We start from the raw sequence: 15,062 nt of genomic DNA, 5'->3' as shown, positions 1-15,062 counted from the left end.
GGGATCCGATGCCCTCTTCTGGTGTGTCTGAAGACAGCTACAGTGTACTCATAAGTAAAATAAATAAGTGAATCTTTAAAAAAGGAATTGATTTGGTCATGGTGTCTCTTCACAGAATTAGAACACTGACTGAGGCATGGAGACTCAAGTACTCTCGGGCTCTGAGTGCTCCTGCAGGGTCTGAGGGCTCTCCTGACGGGTTGGAGGGCTCCGAGGGATCCAGCTGCTCCTGTAGCCTCTGGGTCCTCCTGTAGGCTCTATGTCTACTGAGCACTCTATATCCTAACTAGAAGTCCTCACGAGCTTCAAATGTCTGAGGCCTTATTTCCCTAAGGATTCTAGGGTATGATTCTTGGGGTGCCTTATGTCTGTCCCCTGCATTACAGAAGGATCTCCTGAGTGCCTGGTGTGTTCCAGTGTCTGTGTATTATGCTGGTGGCTGTATCCCTTTGCCTGCTCACTTTGTGCCCCCAGGGTGGCTTTAGTGGACTCTGCTAGTATTTTGTCTTCCCTCCCTAGGTTCTGGTCATTGGGTGTTTGTCAGGTTGCTGGCTGGAAATGGGGACAGTAGAGTTAGAGATCTCTCTCTCTCTCTCTCTCTCTCTCTCTCTCTGTCTTTCTCTCTCTCTCTCTCTCTCTCTCTCTCTCTCTCTCTCTCACACACACACACACACACACACACACACACACACACACACACCAGACACTGTAGTTAAAGCTGTACTCTCTCTCAGCACCATCTTGAGTCAGCATCTGCCTCTTCTCTGGTCCCTAGAAGCTGGTGGTGGTCAGAATACCCTATTGTTGTGAGCTCCTGGCATTTCCACAGCTCACCTCCACCAGCTGGACACCCTTGAAGCTGGTCCCCACTTGGAGACTTTATTAGACTTCCAGATCCCTGGCTGGAAGACCTTTCCTCTTGGAACACCAACTATGCCACTGACCCCAGAATGACCAGATGAGGCACAATGCTGCAAGCTAAGAACCATGTCTCTCTCTAGTCCAGGACTTCCCTCACTCACACTCGTCCAGGTATGTGTGGCCTTCCCAACTCCCTGTTCCTGATTGAAGTCAGCTTCACCCTTTCAACCTTTGCCTTTGGACAGCCCCAGGATAGCATGCACAGGGAAACACATCCTGATCTGCAGGCTGAGAGAGACCGGGCCTGGTATGAGATAGGCTTTTGAAACCTCAAAGCCCACCTCTAGTAACATACTTTCTCCAACAAGCCACACCCCTAATCCTTCTAATCCTTTCAAACAGTTCCACTTCCTGATGACTAAGCACTCAATATATATGAACCTATGGGGGGACCAACTCTTATTCAAACCCTGACACCACGGGAACATTTAGAGTCCAGGTCTGAGTTCTGTCCTCTTAAAAGTAACACTTCTACCCCCTGCCCTATTTGATTTCTGAGTTGGTTCAATGGTCTGAAAGATAGGCATGAAGTCAGGTCTGGGATCAAAGTGAATCTAGACTTGCAAAATCAGGGCAGACAGGAGTCCTGTCCTCAGACCCCAGTGGTATCGGGAACCATTCTGAGCCCCTGGGTTGGTCCTAGAGAAGAAGTCCACACGTAAAGGGGGCCGGGGGCCACTCAGGGCCTCAGTGGGATAGTAGCTGGTGTTGGCCAGACCAACTCCTAATCTGCAGTCTAGATCCTCAACAGTCTGTAGCAGACACAGCATGCTGCTCACACACAGTGAGAGTCCTTTATTGTTTGTCTGCTTACAAATCTGGTGCCTTGTCTAAATGAGAGCGAGAGGGGTAGGGACAAAGAGAGGAAAAGAGGCACACAGAGAAGATGTAGAGACTGAAAAACGCACGACCTCATGAGACCATGGTCTGAGTCACGCCAAATCATATCGTGACTGACAGCAGAATCCATTAGCTCCACTCCACCTCAGCAGACCACTGGAAGCAAGCTTCTGACCCACCCACCCACCCACGCAAGCTTCTGACCCACCCACCCACCCACGCAAGCTTCTGACCCACCCACCCACCCACTCAAGCTTCTGACCCACCCACCCACCCACGCAAGCTTCTGACCCACCCATCCACCCACACCCGCCGGAATCCCTGCAGACCAGGGCGAGGGGTCAGGTGTGAAATATCCCGCATATCAGATATTTACTTGTTTATCAGATATTCTGCATATCAGATATTTACAGTCGCAACAGTAGCAAAATTACTGTTATGAAGGAACAATGAAGACAATTTTATGTTCAGAGGTCACCACAGCATGAGGGACTGTATTCAAGGATTGCAACACTAGGAAGGCTGAGAACCACTCTCCTGTCCTGTACAGCATCCCCTGCCTTCCTAGTGTCTCTTCGGGGGCTGCTTTCCTGGTGTCAGAGGTACCCGTGGTAGGGCAGGACCACCTTCATCCCAGAAGCAGCTATGTAAACACAGTGTCAACACACAGAGGCTAGAGATGGGGAGAGCCTGGCTTTCATCCAACCACCCCATGCAGGGTGAATGTGGAATCTGAGGAAAGAGGAGAGAGAGGAAGCTGTGGGCATGGTCAAAGAGCAGGTTGCGGCATGCTCTAGGGTGGGTATCCAAGCTCGAGGCCCTGGCTCAGAGTTCTGGATGTTCCATTTTAACTCCTCATTTGCACAGCTTCCCTGCAAACCACAGCTGGATAGAACAAGAAGAGCTGCCACCAAGGGGTCTGTTTTCTCTGAGGGTGTAGTCCAGGACCCCTCAGCTTTCTCTGACGTCTCCAGGGACAGCAGAGCTCTCTCCCCCACTGTGAGTTGAGTATCAGGGTCTCACCCTTACAACTGGTGGCAAAGTTGGTAGCCTCCAGAGCTGTGCCATCTGATACTGAGCCCAGCTCATGCCCTGGAGGGGGCAGCAATTCACAGTAGTCAGAGGACAAGCATAGGGGTGACATTCTGCAGGACAACTAGGAGCAGAGTGCTCCCTAGTGCTCCCGAGGGGCAGTGGGGCTGAAGGGCTGCGTCCACTTGGAGATGTCCAGAAAGATGGTAGATGCCCCATGGTAGAGCCAGAGACGGGGTAGGGAGCCGTGGCGGGCCCAGGCGTCTCTCACAGTGTCATAGGCCTCCATCTCCACGTGGTAGTCTCCATCCATGCCTTGCCAGCGGCCACCTGTCACATACAGCAGGTCGCCCAGAGGCACTAATGCGCCGTTCTCGTGTAGGCTGTGCTGAGACTGCACCTGTGGAAGGCAATTATCAGTGGCCGGCGGGCAACTGGAGGGTAGAAACAAGGATGTCCCTGGTGGGGTTGGGGACCACCATGTGACCTTGAAGCCCAGAGCTCATCACTGCTCACTGTGGTTATATCTGGTTCTCTTTGCCAGCGAGGCCCTGGTCTCTCTCCAACCTACATCTAACAGGGTGGCTCCTTTGGGCCCTAGAGCCACAGGATCCAAGTAGGGTGCTGAGGTCTGAGCCCAGAGCTGCCTCCAAATGGGGTCTGGGTTGAGCCTTGGCTCCTTTGTAACTCTCTCTTGGGGCAGACACATGTACCCGAAAAGGCTGGTGCTGCCTCCACATGAAGGTGACGGCAGGCAGTTACCCTGCCTGATGACCCACAGAGTCCAAGTAGCACCCACACTACTGGGAGCCCAGCCCAGCTGTGGCTCAGCTGAGAGGCTCAAGGAAGAAGCAGCACCTTGGCAGCGCCTGCTCTGCCCCGGCTTGACTACTGTGATGGGGATTCCAGTGACCGTGGGCAAGAACACACAGTGGGGCTGCCATCACCAGGCTGACTGGTGACTGGGGATGGATGGGAACACTATCAGGCTCCTGGGACTGAGAATCAAAGTAGGTGACTGACCCAGAACAACCAGCTTAGAACTGAGGAGAAAGACCAGGGCTCTGGGTCCCCGGACTGGCATCTGGTCAAGCTCAATTCTCACCCTCTCCTGGGACTGAAGACAGGGGCAAGGCAGAATGGTACTGGGGAGACGGCTGCTCCTCAGTCTTAGCACAGGATCAACTCGATCTCCCGTGGAGTGGGACACTCACTACCTCCTGGTTAACAAATGATTCTCCCTTTCGGTCCGTCCATGGCTGCCCCAGAGGCACTCAGCACTAAGCATGGATTGGATCCCGGAGAATGAAGACAAGAGCTCAAGGGAAAGAGATCTGAGAGTGACCCGCAGTCATTGTCTGTGTCTCTGTCACCACTGACACTGTGGCAGCCCTCTCTTCTACAGAAAGTCTGCAGGCTTGCCTCAGTCCTCTGTTGGCCACCCGGGCACTCCGCACACACCTCCATTTTGTCGCATCTCTCGGGTGTCAGGAGTTCAGCTAGGCTCCACCAGGGGGCAGATAGAGGGAAACCTGGGGTGGCTCACCTTCTGCCAGAGGTTGGCCCCCGGGTCATACACGTAGACCTTCTTAGTGTTGTCACCGATGAGATACAGGGCTCCATTGAGAGCAGCACAGCGTGGAGAGGACAGGTACTTGGGCAGGAAAGGTGACGCAATAACACTCCAGACATCTGCAGAACACGTGGATGGATAACTTCACCAGGAGGAGGGGATGGTTCCTCACTGGGAAAAGTTACACCTCATTCCCACAGACTGCTGGCAGCCCCTGAGCCTCTGCATCTGTCTAACCCACATTTCCCCATGGGGTTCTCTTCTGTCAGGTCCAGAAACAATAGCCTCCCCCACCCCCAACCGCTGGAGCTTGTCACCTCAGGAGTACAGGCCACCAGGGAGGCCTTCCTACCTGTCACAGGGCTGTAGCACTGGAGAGCCAGCATGTTGTACTTGCAGGCACTGGAGCCCACCAGGTAGAGGCGGCCCTGGCAGCTGGCAGCCGAGAAGTTGCTGACATACTTGAGGGCCGGACGGACAGGAGCCCAACTGTCGGTATAGGGATCGTAACGCTCTACTTCTACTGCGTCCAGGGCGGTGCCTGTGGGGGGAGGTCTTAACTGGTAGGAGTTGGGCACGGGGGCTGAGGAATAGGAGAGGGTCCTGGAAGCTTAGGGTCTGGACATTCAAAGGGAGCAGGGGTGGCTCTAGAGACCCAGGAAGTGGGGGTGAATGAAGGAGGTAGGACCTTGGGATTCTGTGACCTGGGTCCCATTCATAGGCAGCAGGGCTTACCCAAGACCACACCAAGAGGTGGGATGCAGGTGGAATGCTGGACACTGGTCCCTAGGGCCACTTCTGGGAGAACAGGTTGTAAGGCATAAGACTACAGTGATAGCCCCCAGTGGAACAGGTATGCCAATGGTGAGAACTTATTATGGGGGAGACATGTTTCCTAGTCTAAGCTTGCATGAAACCCTGGGGACCCCAAGGTGCCTGGGACTTGGAGGGCATGTATGTTCTTTGCTTTCTGGTGAGGAACACAGCAATTTTTTGAGAAGAGGAGTCACCCCACACACATACACACATACAACTGTTACACATTAGAAGTGGCTTCCAGGCTGCCTGTGGGTCGTATTTTAATATTCATAGCTGGCACCGGGTTGTCTGGATGATGAAGCCTGAGGCCGATAGCAGCACAGGGGTTACTGTGGGTCATTTACCTCAGAGGCTTGCATTGACTCTGAACTGAGGGCTGAGTCCCTAGTTCCTGGGTGTGTATGATCATTCCTGCTGACCCTAAGGCAGGATAGGCAAAGAGGGGCTACCTAGTTCCTTGCTACCCAGGATGCCCCAGCCAGGGGTTCTAAGAACTATCTGGGACTCAGTGTCCCCCAAAAGGAGAGAGCTCTCCCTGGTAGCATCCAGTGATGACATGGGTTGGGGACCTGTGGCTCTAGGAACAAGGTAGTGATAGGGAGGAAGGACTCACCACCGATGGCATAGATCTCTCCATTCAGTGCTGTGCTGGCATGGTTCGTTCGGGCCTTCAGCATGGGTGCCACAGGCTTCCAGACAGCTTCCTTCAGTGGGAAGCACCAGGCTTGGGTGGTCGACCAGGTATCTGTTTTGGTGCCCCGTGAGCCACCTGTCAGAGAGAAATTCAGTACATATGGTGGTGGCTCCTAGCACTTGTCACTGGACTCCGGCTTGTTTGTTTTTTCTAACTTATTTATTTCTTTTCAGATTAATTTGGTTTTTGCTTGCTTCCAAGTCAGGCTGGCTCCGAGCTTGCTATGTAGGACGACCTTGAGTTTCTGATGCTCCCTTCTCTACGTCTGGAGATTCCTCACTTTCAGACGAGTAGAAAGGCCTGGAAGGTCTTAGTAGACCTCCCAGGATCCTATTGGGTGGGAGAGTTGATTTGAGGGCCTGCCGTTCTACCAAGTTGATCAGGGCGTGTGTTCCCAGAAGCCCCGGACCACCCACCTGTGACGTAGACATCGCTGTTGAGGGTTGCCAGGGAGAAGCCCCACTTGTGGTAATCAGGGAAGTCTGGGAGTGCCATCCACTGCCCTGGTAGGAAGAGAGAGGGGGAGGGTCAGAGTGGCTGTGCTCCTCCTGCAGGCCCCCCACTCCCTCACCTGCCCTGGTGTCTTTTTCAGGAACTGGCTGTAGAAACGTCCTCCTCACTAGTGACAAAAATGGTGGGTAGAAAAGAGGGTCATAGACAGCCTGGGGTGTTCCAGCTCATCGGATTCCCCCACAGCACCAGCCTGGGGGCCCAGACTGGACAAGTGTAGGCCGAGGATAGGAAACATAACCCAGGATCTGCGGGCTGTTGTCACTCTGACCTGAAGCTCACCTCACTGACTCTAAATGAACATCACCAAAGGTAGCGGCTGCGTGTGGGCATCATTAGTAGGGAGTAGCACGTGTGTTCACTCCTCCATTTAGCCGTCTATCCAAAGCCTCTGTCCATTTTCAAGGTTACCAGCCTTGCATCGGTAGAGTGCGAGCCCAAATCCTACCTCATGTGTGCCAGTTGTGTGGATTCAAACATGGCCCAGCCCCTGTGGGCCAGAGACGGCACTCACCATGGAGGTTGATGGTGTGAGTTTGATCCCTAGATGCCACATGATAGGAGGAGATTAACAGACTCTCACAAGTTGTCCTCTGACTCCCAACCATGCATCACGGCACACAGGTCCCCCCACCCTCACCCCATATACATTAAGTGTAAAACACAAATTTAAAAAGGCACGAGATGTGTGATGCATGGGACATGCCCACCAGCGGTGGCTGTTAAGCCATTCTCACTGCTGTCACCATTGTGAGAGACAGAGTGATGAGGAATGTTTGGTAAGAAACCATCATGAGACCACAGGCGTGGGAAACTCAAATCCTGTGAATGGACTCCTTGCAAGTGTTGGTGGGAGACTAGGCCCTGGGGAAGTCCCCTGGACTGTTGACTGTTAGGACACTTTGGGAACATGTAGAATTCTAGGGTTCGTGGTGAACCGAGAGCCTGGCACCATGGGTAGGAACGGAGTGTCCCCTGATTCATGTCTGTGTCACCCCAAGATGAGGATGCCCCAGCCATTGGCAGGCTACTGTTGCCAGCCAGCTGCTCTCTCCTGACGTCAACCCCAAATCCCCACTATAAGCCTCTGACCTGGACTGCTGGCCTTGGACTTCCTCCAGCCCGCCAGAGCTGATGTGGTGGTGTTGGCGACCTGCCTGAGCCCTGGAGCCAACCAGCCCTCATCAGCACTTTCCCAAGAGCTCTCCTGGGTAAGATAGCCTTCCTCAGACCCCTTTACAACCATGGGAGGGAATCACGGGGAACCCATTTCACAGGTGAGAAAAATCAAGAGACATCCAGGGAGGTTAAATGACTTGCTCCAGGACCAAACTGGATCCCAGTTTGAGCTGGGCCAGAACCCAAACTCTTCTGGGATGCACCCTCTTATTTTCCCCTAGAGCCTTGGTTCCCACACTGGATGCACAGGGTAGGAGAACTTAGAGCAATCAGTGGGCTAGGAGAACATCCACCTTAGTTGTTCTGTCTGGGCCCTTTTGTCCCAGCCCCCAGGGCCTAATAAAGATCAGAGGTGGAGTCACCTTCCTCCCCATGGCCACCAGGTTCCTCTGCAACTCTGGCAAGGTCTAAAACTCAACCTTCTGGAGACAGCCCCCACCCCCACCCCCACTTCACTGGACTCCTCACTGGCTGTACCCCAAGGTGGCTCATGTCTCATGCCCAGGACAAGCATGTCAGGTACTTACTGGCCTTAGTGTTGTAGAAAGCAAAGTTCCCGGTGTGGGGGCTGGGTTCCTCACCACCCTCCTCGTCCTCCTCCAGCGCCCGTCCTCCTACAACCACCAGCACCTCCTGCATCTTCTGTGGGAGGCCAGGAGGCTCCTGTGGACAGGAGCCAGGTCAGAGTCGTTGTCTGTTCAGCCCAAGGGTCATGTGTAGTCTTTTCTCAGTGCCTCTGCTTGAGGCTAAGTGGACTTTGGCATGTGTGCACACATGCATGGGCATATGCATCAGTGAGTACCTGTGCATGCATGTCTGCACGGGCTGGACATAGTGGTGCACACCCCTACCCTGTGAACAACCACACCCCATCCGCACCCCCACCCCATCCGCACCCCCACCCCATGGAGAGCTGTACCTCTCAGTATTCACAAAGGGCTTTCTCAAGTGCTCTGGAAAACCCTTGGGGTGACCAGGCCTGTCACTCTCTTAGGACCTGCCTGCTGCCGGCCCACTGGCAGCATGAGCAGGCATGAAATTCCACACAGGTTCAGTCAGAACCCCTCAGGAGTACTTGGTGAGAGCTTCTGGGTCCCACAGTATCCCACCTCTGTGCAGCTATCCAACATCCTGAATGGTTTTCCTTTATCTTCCTCCTTTCAACTCCCATGTCTCCTCTAAGGCCTAGCTCCAGTGTGGACTCCTCCAGGGAGTCGCTCCTGACTGCCAGCCTGTGCCCGATGGCCCTAGCACAAGCACATCCTTCCAGTGGTGGCCTTTCCACTATGTACTAGGTCTGCTTTTTTGTTTGTTTGTTTGTTTGTTTGTTTGTTTTTGTTTTGTTTTGGTTTGGTTTTTTGCTTTTGTTTTTGGAGACAGATTTTTCTCTGTGTAACCCTGGTCACATAGAACTCATTCTGTAAACCAGGCTAGCCTCAAACTCAAGAGATTAATTTGCCTCTGCCTTCCAAGTATTGAGATTAAAGGCATCTGCCACGGAGGCCCAGCAGTGATGGGCTTCATAGAGACACTTCTAGGCTCCTCCCCCTGGTCCTCAGAGCATGATGGTCTGCCAGGGGACCAGCCTACAGGAGGGAGCCATGCAAGATGGGGCATGTGGGCACTCTTCTCTCCATTGGGGGGGCGCCTCAGGGACTTCTCCTCCACTTCTTAGGTGGAAGCCCCGGCCTCCCACTCACCGCACTGTGGCCCTGGGACAAGGCCTCCTGACACGCCTCTGACTCCTGGATCAGTGGCTCTGTGGCCAGCAACTGTTGCACGCAGGGCCTAGGCAGGGCATCCAGGTGCACCAGGTTGAGGAGCTCGGGCAGGTAGGCGGCCCGGTCCTGGGGGTCATGGCGCACCCAGCGCAGCAGGGCCTCGAGCCGACTCTGTTCCGGTTGTACCTGCAGCAGGTCGCTGGCCAGGCAGGTGGCCAGGCGGTCTCTAGGCAGCTGCAAGAACTCATCCTCTTGGGCCACTGCCTCAAAGTTCTCCCGCAGGAAGGCCCAGGCTTTGGCAGCCACACCCAACAGCCCTTGCTGTTCCCCAAACTCGCAGATGCCCAAGCAGTTGGTAGCGTCCAACTGCTGCTGGAGGTACCGGCCGCAGACCTTCTGTACGGTGGGGAAGTGCAGGCGTGAGGCGGAGCGGGTGAGCGCCTCCACGTTGCTCTGAGTGATGGTCAACCGGCCCGTGTACACGAAGTCCACGAGCTGCCCCACTGCAGCCGGCTCTACGTCTCTCAGCTCCACACGTGCCGAAAAGCTCTCAGCAAAGTCTCCGGCAAACATGGCGTGGAAGTAGGGGCTATTCAGCGCCAGAAGGCTGCGGTGGCAGGGTAGCTCCTGGTCACCAACCAGCAGCGTGACATCCGCCAGCTTGGGCAGAGAGCGCAGACGCTGCAGGCCTTCCAGCATGTCCTGGGCGTGTGAAGGCAGATGGAAGTCCAGGTCGTCTACATTCCTCACCATGATGCAGAGCGCACAGAGACTCTTGTAGCTCACCCTCTTTACCGGAAGTAGTTCCTGAGGCTCCCCTGAAGACCTAAGTAGAAAAGCAGGGTCAAGTATGAGAGCTACGGGTCTCATCCACCTGTGATTCATTGTATGACTGTCTAGATGTCACCCCTGACAAGTGCCCACCAACTGAGTGTTGTCAGTGTGAAGGCCACTTCGGGCATCCCACATCCTGCTCTATCCCAGGTCCTCAGCCCTATGAGTAAGTCAACTGTTGCTCACACTTTATAGGGAGGAAGCTGAGGGATAGACTACTCATGGCCAAGAACCGTGTAGAGAATACAAACCCTGGGCCTCTTATCTTCCACAGTGTAGATCCCCAAGGCTAGAGAACCTGCTCCAAGAGTCCAAAAGGCTTCTCTCAGGCACCATGTTGCTGGGCAGGCCACCGGAGGTGTTCTTAGGTTTTACTCTACCCCATTGGTTTTTACTGCCTGTCTGCATGAACTTGCTGGCTGGGTGATTTGGTTGAGTCAAATCTGGTCCTGTTTTCTATGCTTCTGATGGAGTAGCTAAGGGTGAAGGGGCTTTGAGTCACCCTCTGGGGCAGCTCCTATGCACGGCCACTTCCCAGGCCTCTTTCTGTCCTCACACTCAGCCGTGTAAGCACTCTGCCAATTGAGTACTGGTATTTCACAGAGAAAGTGATCCAGAGAGTTTGAGTCATCAGCCCAAGACCACAGAACCAGGAAGCAGATGTTGGGGGGCAGGGCAGGGGATAGCAACTGAATTCAGAGCCTGGCTTGCAACCAACCATAGAACTCAAAGTGTAACCACAGAAGCTTCCCGTCCTGTTGAGTGCATGACCTGTCAGCAGATTCCACTTCTAGACCTAACGATGTGCATGTCTGGTATTTCACCCTAAGAAAACCGCCAAAGATAACAGTCACGGGTCACAGTGGGACGCACTTACAATCCCAAAACTGAGGCAGGAGGGTTACCAGCAAGTTCAAGGTCTGCTTGGGTTATGTAGTGAGACCTTGCAAAAAATATATATATATATATTATATACATAATATATATATATTTTCTTTTTTAGATAGAAGGGAACCAGGGCTGATGAGATGGCTCAGTGGTTAAAAGCACTGACTGCTCGTCCTGAGTTCAAATCCCAGCAACCACATGGTGGCTCACAACCATCTGTAATGGGATCTGATGCCCTCTTCTGGTGTGTCTGAAGACAGTGTACTTATATATAATAAATCTTAAAAAAAAACAAAAAACAAAAAAAAAAACAACAGTGTCTCATAGGACTAGAAAGATAGCTTAATGATTAAGAGAAATTATTTTAAAAAAACACACACACACAAAAATAAACAAAAATAAAGAAAGCCGGGAACAGAGTGAAGAAAAAGCATGAAGGGGGACAGGAAGGGGAGGGGCGAAGGAAAGGAGAGATGGGAAGGTATATAATGTAGGCCACCATTCTGAGGAGTCCCTCATAGCTGAAAGCCACACAGCGGTAGTGTATTCCCTCTGGAGGTGCCTCACACAGCCACCACAGTGGTGGAGGATTGGCGAGCCTGGTGGATGACCGGAAAACAGAGACATCAAGGGTGAGCACTATCCAGTGAACTGGCAAACCACAGGGCCTGTGGCATGGGGCTGGCCGGGAGCTTGAGGCCTATGCCCCATCCCTGATGCCCTCTCCTTCCTACAGCACAGGGACCTACTCAGAAGAATTTGCAAGGAACGGCCTTGGCTTAGGCCTACAAAAGGAAGCTCAGGTGACTGGTGGCTTCAAGACCCTCATACCCACCAGGAATCCATCTGTCTAACCTCTTAGGGAGGCCTCTGGTTGAGGCTACGGTATTTTAGCTGAGGCACGTAGGGAGTGCTGTGCCCAGGGCAACACCCACAGACAGGCCTTGCATTCCTCTTTGGCTATCAACCATAGCTACAATGGTACAACCAGGCCTGTGCACACTGCACCTCTCCAAGGGACCTCAGAGCTACCTGTGGACACCTGCTGTCCTGCAGTTCCACAGAGGCTGGAGGGTAAAGGGGGATTTTAGAGTCTTACCAGGGCTGCTCGTGGATGAAAGGGCAGAATGGCAATGGCTTTAATGCAGCCCTGCTAATGTGGCTCTGGCTGCATTCCTAGAGTCCGGCTTCTCTCTCTGAACACATTCAGCTCCCAGGAGCCCCTTGCCTGTAGAGGACTCTGCTAAGCCTAACCGGAACTTACCTCCTTGTAGAACCCTTGGTCTTACCTGTTATTAAGGCTCCTTTGCTGAGACTATAGACCAAAGGGCAGGGCTTAGGCTGAAGTGTGGGCCACAAAGGAGGCCGCTGGGCTGGACTGGGCTGGGCAGGGCAGACCACGTGGGAATTTAGGGGTATTTTTAGCTTCTGTATGGGAGGAAGGGGGGGATGGTGGAGGGAGGAGTGAGGTCACAGCTCTTCGAAGACTGTCTCCTCTGAAAGCCACACCATCTATATCACACAGGAGGCCTCTGGGTTACCGGAGGGCTAGATGGGACAGTAGGGGACTTGGACAAGTTGGTGCTTTCGCTCATCCCCCAGGCTGAGGTGGGGGAGTTGAGAGTGTGAGACAGACACAGGCAGAGTGGAGACAGCAGGGGCCTGAGTAGGGGCTTGAGCAGGAGGCTGCTCAGGGCTGACACTAAGGACCTTCTTGTACTGCTTCATGCTGGGCTGATGGGGACCCAGATAGCCACAGTCTCCCCATGGTCAGCCTAGTCCCTAAGCTTGGGGTCCACAGTGGTAATGGGTGAGACTTCAGGGGTAAATGCTGTGCTCAGAGCAGGGTGACAGGCTCCCTGACACCTAGGTGCACAGGTAGGAGAGTAGGATTCTCCCCATGCAGTAAACAAAGCCTTGGCCCTGGGCAGCTAAGAAACAGGGTCATCCAAAAATAAACCAGCCGAGCGTCCCGCTCGTTCATGCAGTGTTTGGTTTACGGGGACGCACTTCACAGACAGTGTCTAGGCCACTGATGTCACCCAGGGTCAGGTTGGGTCAGGGAACTGAGGGAGGACGAGAGCCAAACTTCCCAGGTAAGGGGGTGTCTTAGAGTTTCTACTCTTGCACAAAACATCATGACCAAGAAGCAAGTTGGGGAGGAAAAGGTTTATTCAGCTTACACTTCCACATGGCTGTTCAACACCAAAGGACGTCAGGACTGGGACTCAAGCAGGTCAGGAAGCAGGAGCTGATGCAGAGGCCATGGAGGGATGTTACTTACTGGCTTGCTTCTCCTGGCTTGCTCAGCTTGCTCTCTTTTAGACCCCAAGACTACCAGCCCAGGGACAGCACCACCCACAATGGGCTGGGCCCTCCCCACTTGATCACTAGTTGAGAAAATGCCTTACAGCTGGATCTCATGGAGGCATTTCCTCAAGGGAGGTTCCTCTGTGATAACTCCAGCTTGTGTCAAGTAGACACACAAAACCAGCTAATAGAGGGAGCTTCAGTGCACAGGTGGGACATCTCAGTCTGGGTGACCAAGCTAGTTCTCACCATCCGTGCCTCCTTCCTTCTCACATGTAGGCCTTAGTAAAATAATCATTGGTATTCTGCTTTGGGAGGTCACTAGGGACGAAGGTGATATTCTCACAGATAGGGTCCCAGGTAGCCCTGAGTGACAGTCCTCCTGGCAGAGTTGGGTACTTTCTTGAGGTACTGGATGCATGACACCTTCCTGGTTGGTACCGCAGTTGGGAAGTTCATGTAGCAGTTCATGTTCCCAGGAAGAACTCGGTCATCATGAGGAGAGCCCTGCAGGGTCTGCCAGGCTCCTCGCACAGGCAGCTTCCACCTGCAGGACCCCGGCTCGTGCTTCCCTCCTTACTCATCCCAGGCCCTGTTTCTAGGCCACAGTGAGACTTTCCCTCTGGTTTTGATATTTAAATTCATGTGGTATAGGAGACCCTCATGGGTGTCCTTGTCTGCAAGGCGTTTAGAGCCACCAGGGGAAAGGTACTGAAGCAAGGTGAAGGCTTTGCTTAACACCCCATTTGCTGGGGCAGTGCCTCCCTGCTCTGTCTAGAGGGAGCCAAGGACAGGAAGGGTGACACAGGCTCTGTCATGGGGGAGTGCTGGCTGTGCTAAGTGAGCAGGTCTCCAGCAGACCATGCGGCGGGCATCACCATGTGGGCATTAGAAGTCCAGTGCATCATCGGATGACAGACCAGGCAGGAGACACAACATCAGTGTAAAGGTCCAAAAATCACTGAAGGAAAGCCCCAGACTCAGAGAGTAGGCAAGGACAAAGAGCATTTATTCTGCAGAAACAACCAGCATGCAGGAGTCAACCATTTTTTGAAATGGTGACCCCAGACAGAGGAATGCAGGCCTTCTTATAGGGCATTTGGGGGGGGGCTCTCTAGAAGGATTAGGTAATCTAAAATTTCCCTGGTGGGTGCTAGGGGGTCACAGATGATCAGTGGTTTGCATTCCTCTGTCATGAATGTTTAACCATAGCATAAGGTAGGACTGCCCAGTGCAGATGGCCCATCCTGAGATAAGATATTTCCCCATTTTTGTGGTTATCCCCCCCGGCTGTTCTTTGGGAAGGGGGTTTATGACCTTCTGGATTTTTATGGTCTGTTCCTGGAGACAGTGCCTATGGTCTTCTTTTCAAAATCAGGCCTGGTCTTTAAATGGAGACAAATGGGGTTTATGTTGTCCTTTCAACTAGGGGCTCAAAAAAATGACAGGTTTCTTCCAAGATCTGTGCCTTTAAAGTAGGCCTAGAGTGATTACACACACACACACACACACACACACACAGAGAGAGAGAGAGAGAGAGAGAGAGAGAGAGAGAGAGAGAGAGTTTTGAAGAGTATAATATCCCTCACAGACCGTCCACCATGAGTCTGAGTCTGGGCGGGACGTGTGCACAGGGCTGGGCGAGCACAGGGCACCATTTTGATCACTTGATGCTGAATCATGGGCTTTGAGGAGATTGGTTTGAAAACATGGGTTTAAATTTCATCTAGACAGGGAGATG

At 53.2% G+C, this 15,062-nt stretch overlaps 1 protein-coding gene across 3 annotated transcripts; it reads right to left on the bottom strand.

The window, feature by feature from the left end:
• Nucleotides 1–2,109: 2,109 nt before the first annotated feature.
• Nucleotides 2,110–12,423, bottom strand: Klhl30 (kelch-like family member 30). Of its 3 annotated transcripts, none has more exons than NM_001399332.1 (8): nucleotides 12,301–12,391; nucleotides 9,269–10,115; nucleotides 8,096–8,231; nucleotides 6,296–6,382; nucleotides 5,799–5,954; nucleotides 4,719–4,907; nucleotides 4,340–4,485; nucleotides 2,110–3,193 (listed from the first exon to the last, which is right to left on the bottom strand). In NM_001399332.1, exons 2-8 carry the CDS (start codon nucleotides 10,040–10,042, stop codon nucleotides 2,936–2,938), a joined length of 1,746 nt encoding a protein of 581 aa, NP_001386261.1. In that variant the 5' UTR covers nucleotides 10,043–10,115; nucleotides 12,301–12,391; the 3' UTR covers nucleotides 2,110–2,935. The 3 variants fall into 3 exon arrangements, with proteins under 3 accessions (NP_001386261.1, XP_038940662.1, XP_063123387.1); XM_039084734.2 differs by lacking the exon at nucleotides 12,301–12,391 and adding an exon at nucleotides 10,375–10,688; XM_063267317.1 differs by lacking the exon at nucleotides 2,110–3,193 and having other exon boundaries at nucleotides 4,347–4,485; nucleotides 4,719–4,855; nucleotides 12,301–12,423.
• Between the last annotated feature and the right edge of the window lie 2,639 nt (nucleotides 12,424–15,062).

This window comes from Rattus norvegicus, chromosome 9, assembly GCF_036323735.1.
Source record: "Rattus norvegicus strain BN/NHsdMcwi chromosome 9, GRCr8, whole genome shotgun sequence".
Classification (NCBI taxonomy): domain Eukaryota; kingdom Metazoa; phylum Chordata; class Mammalia; order Rodentia; family Muridae; genus Rattus; species Rattus norvegicus.
This window is presented reverse-complemented; position numbering and strand designations above follow the sequence as displayed.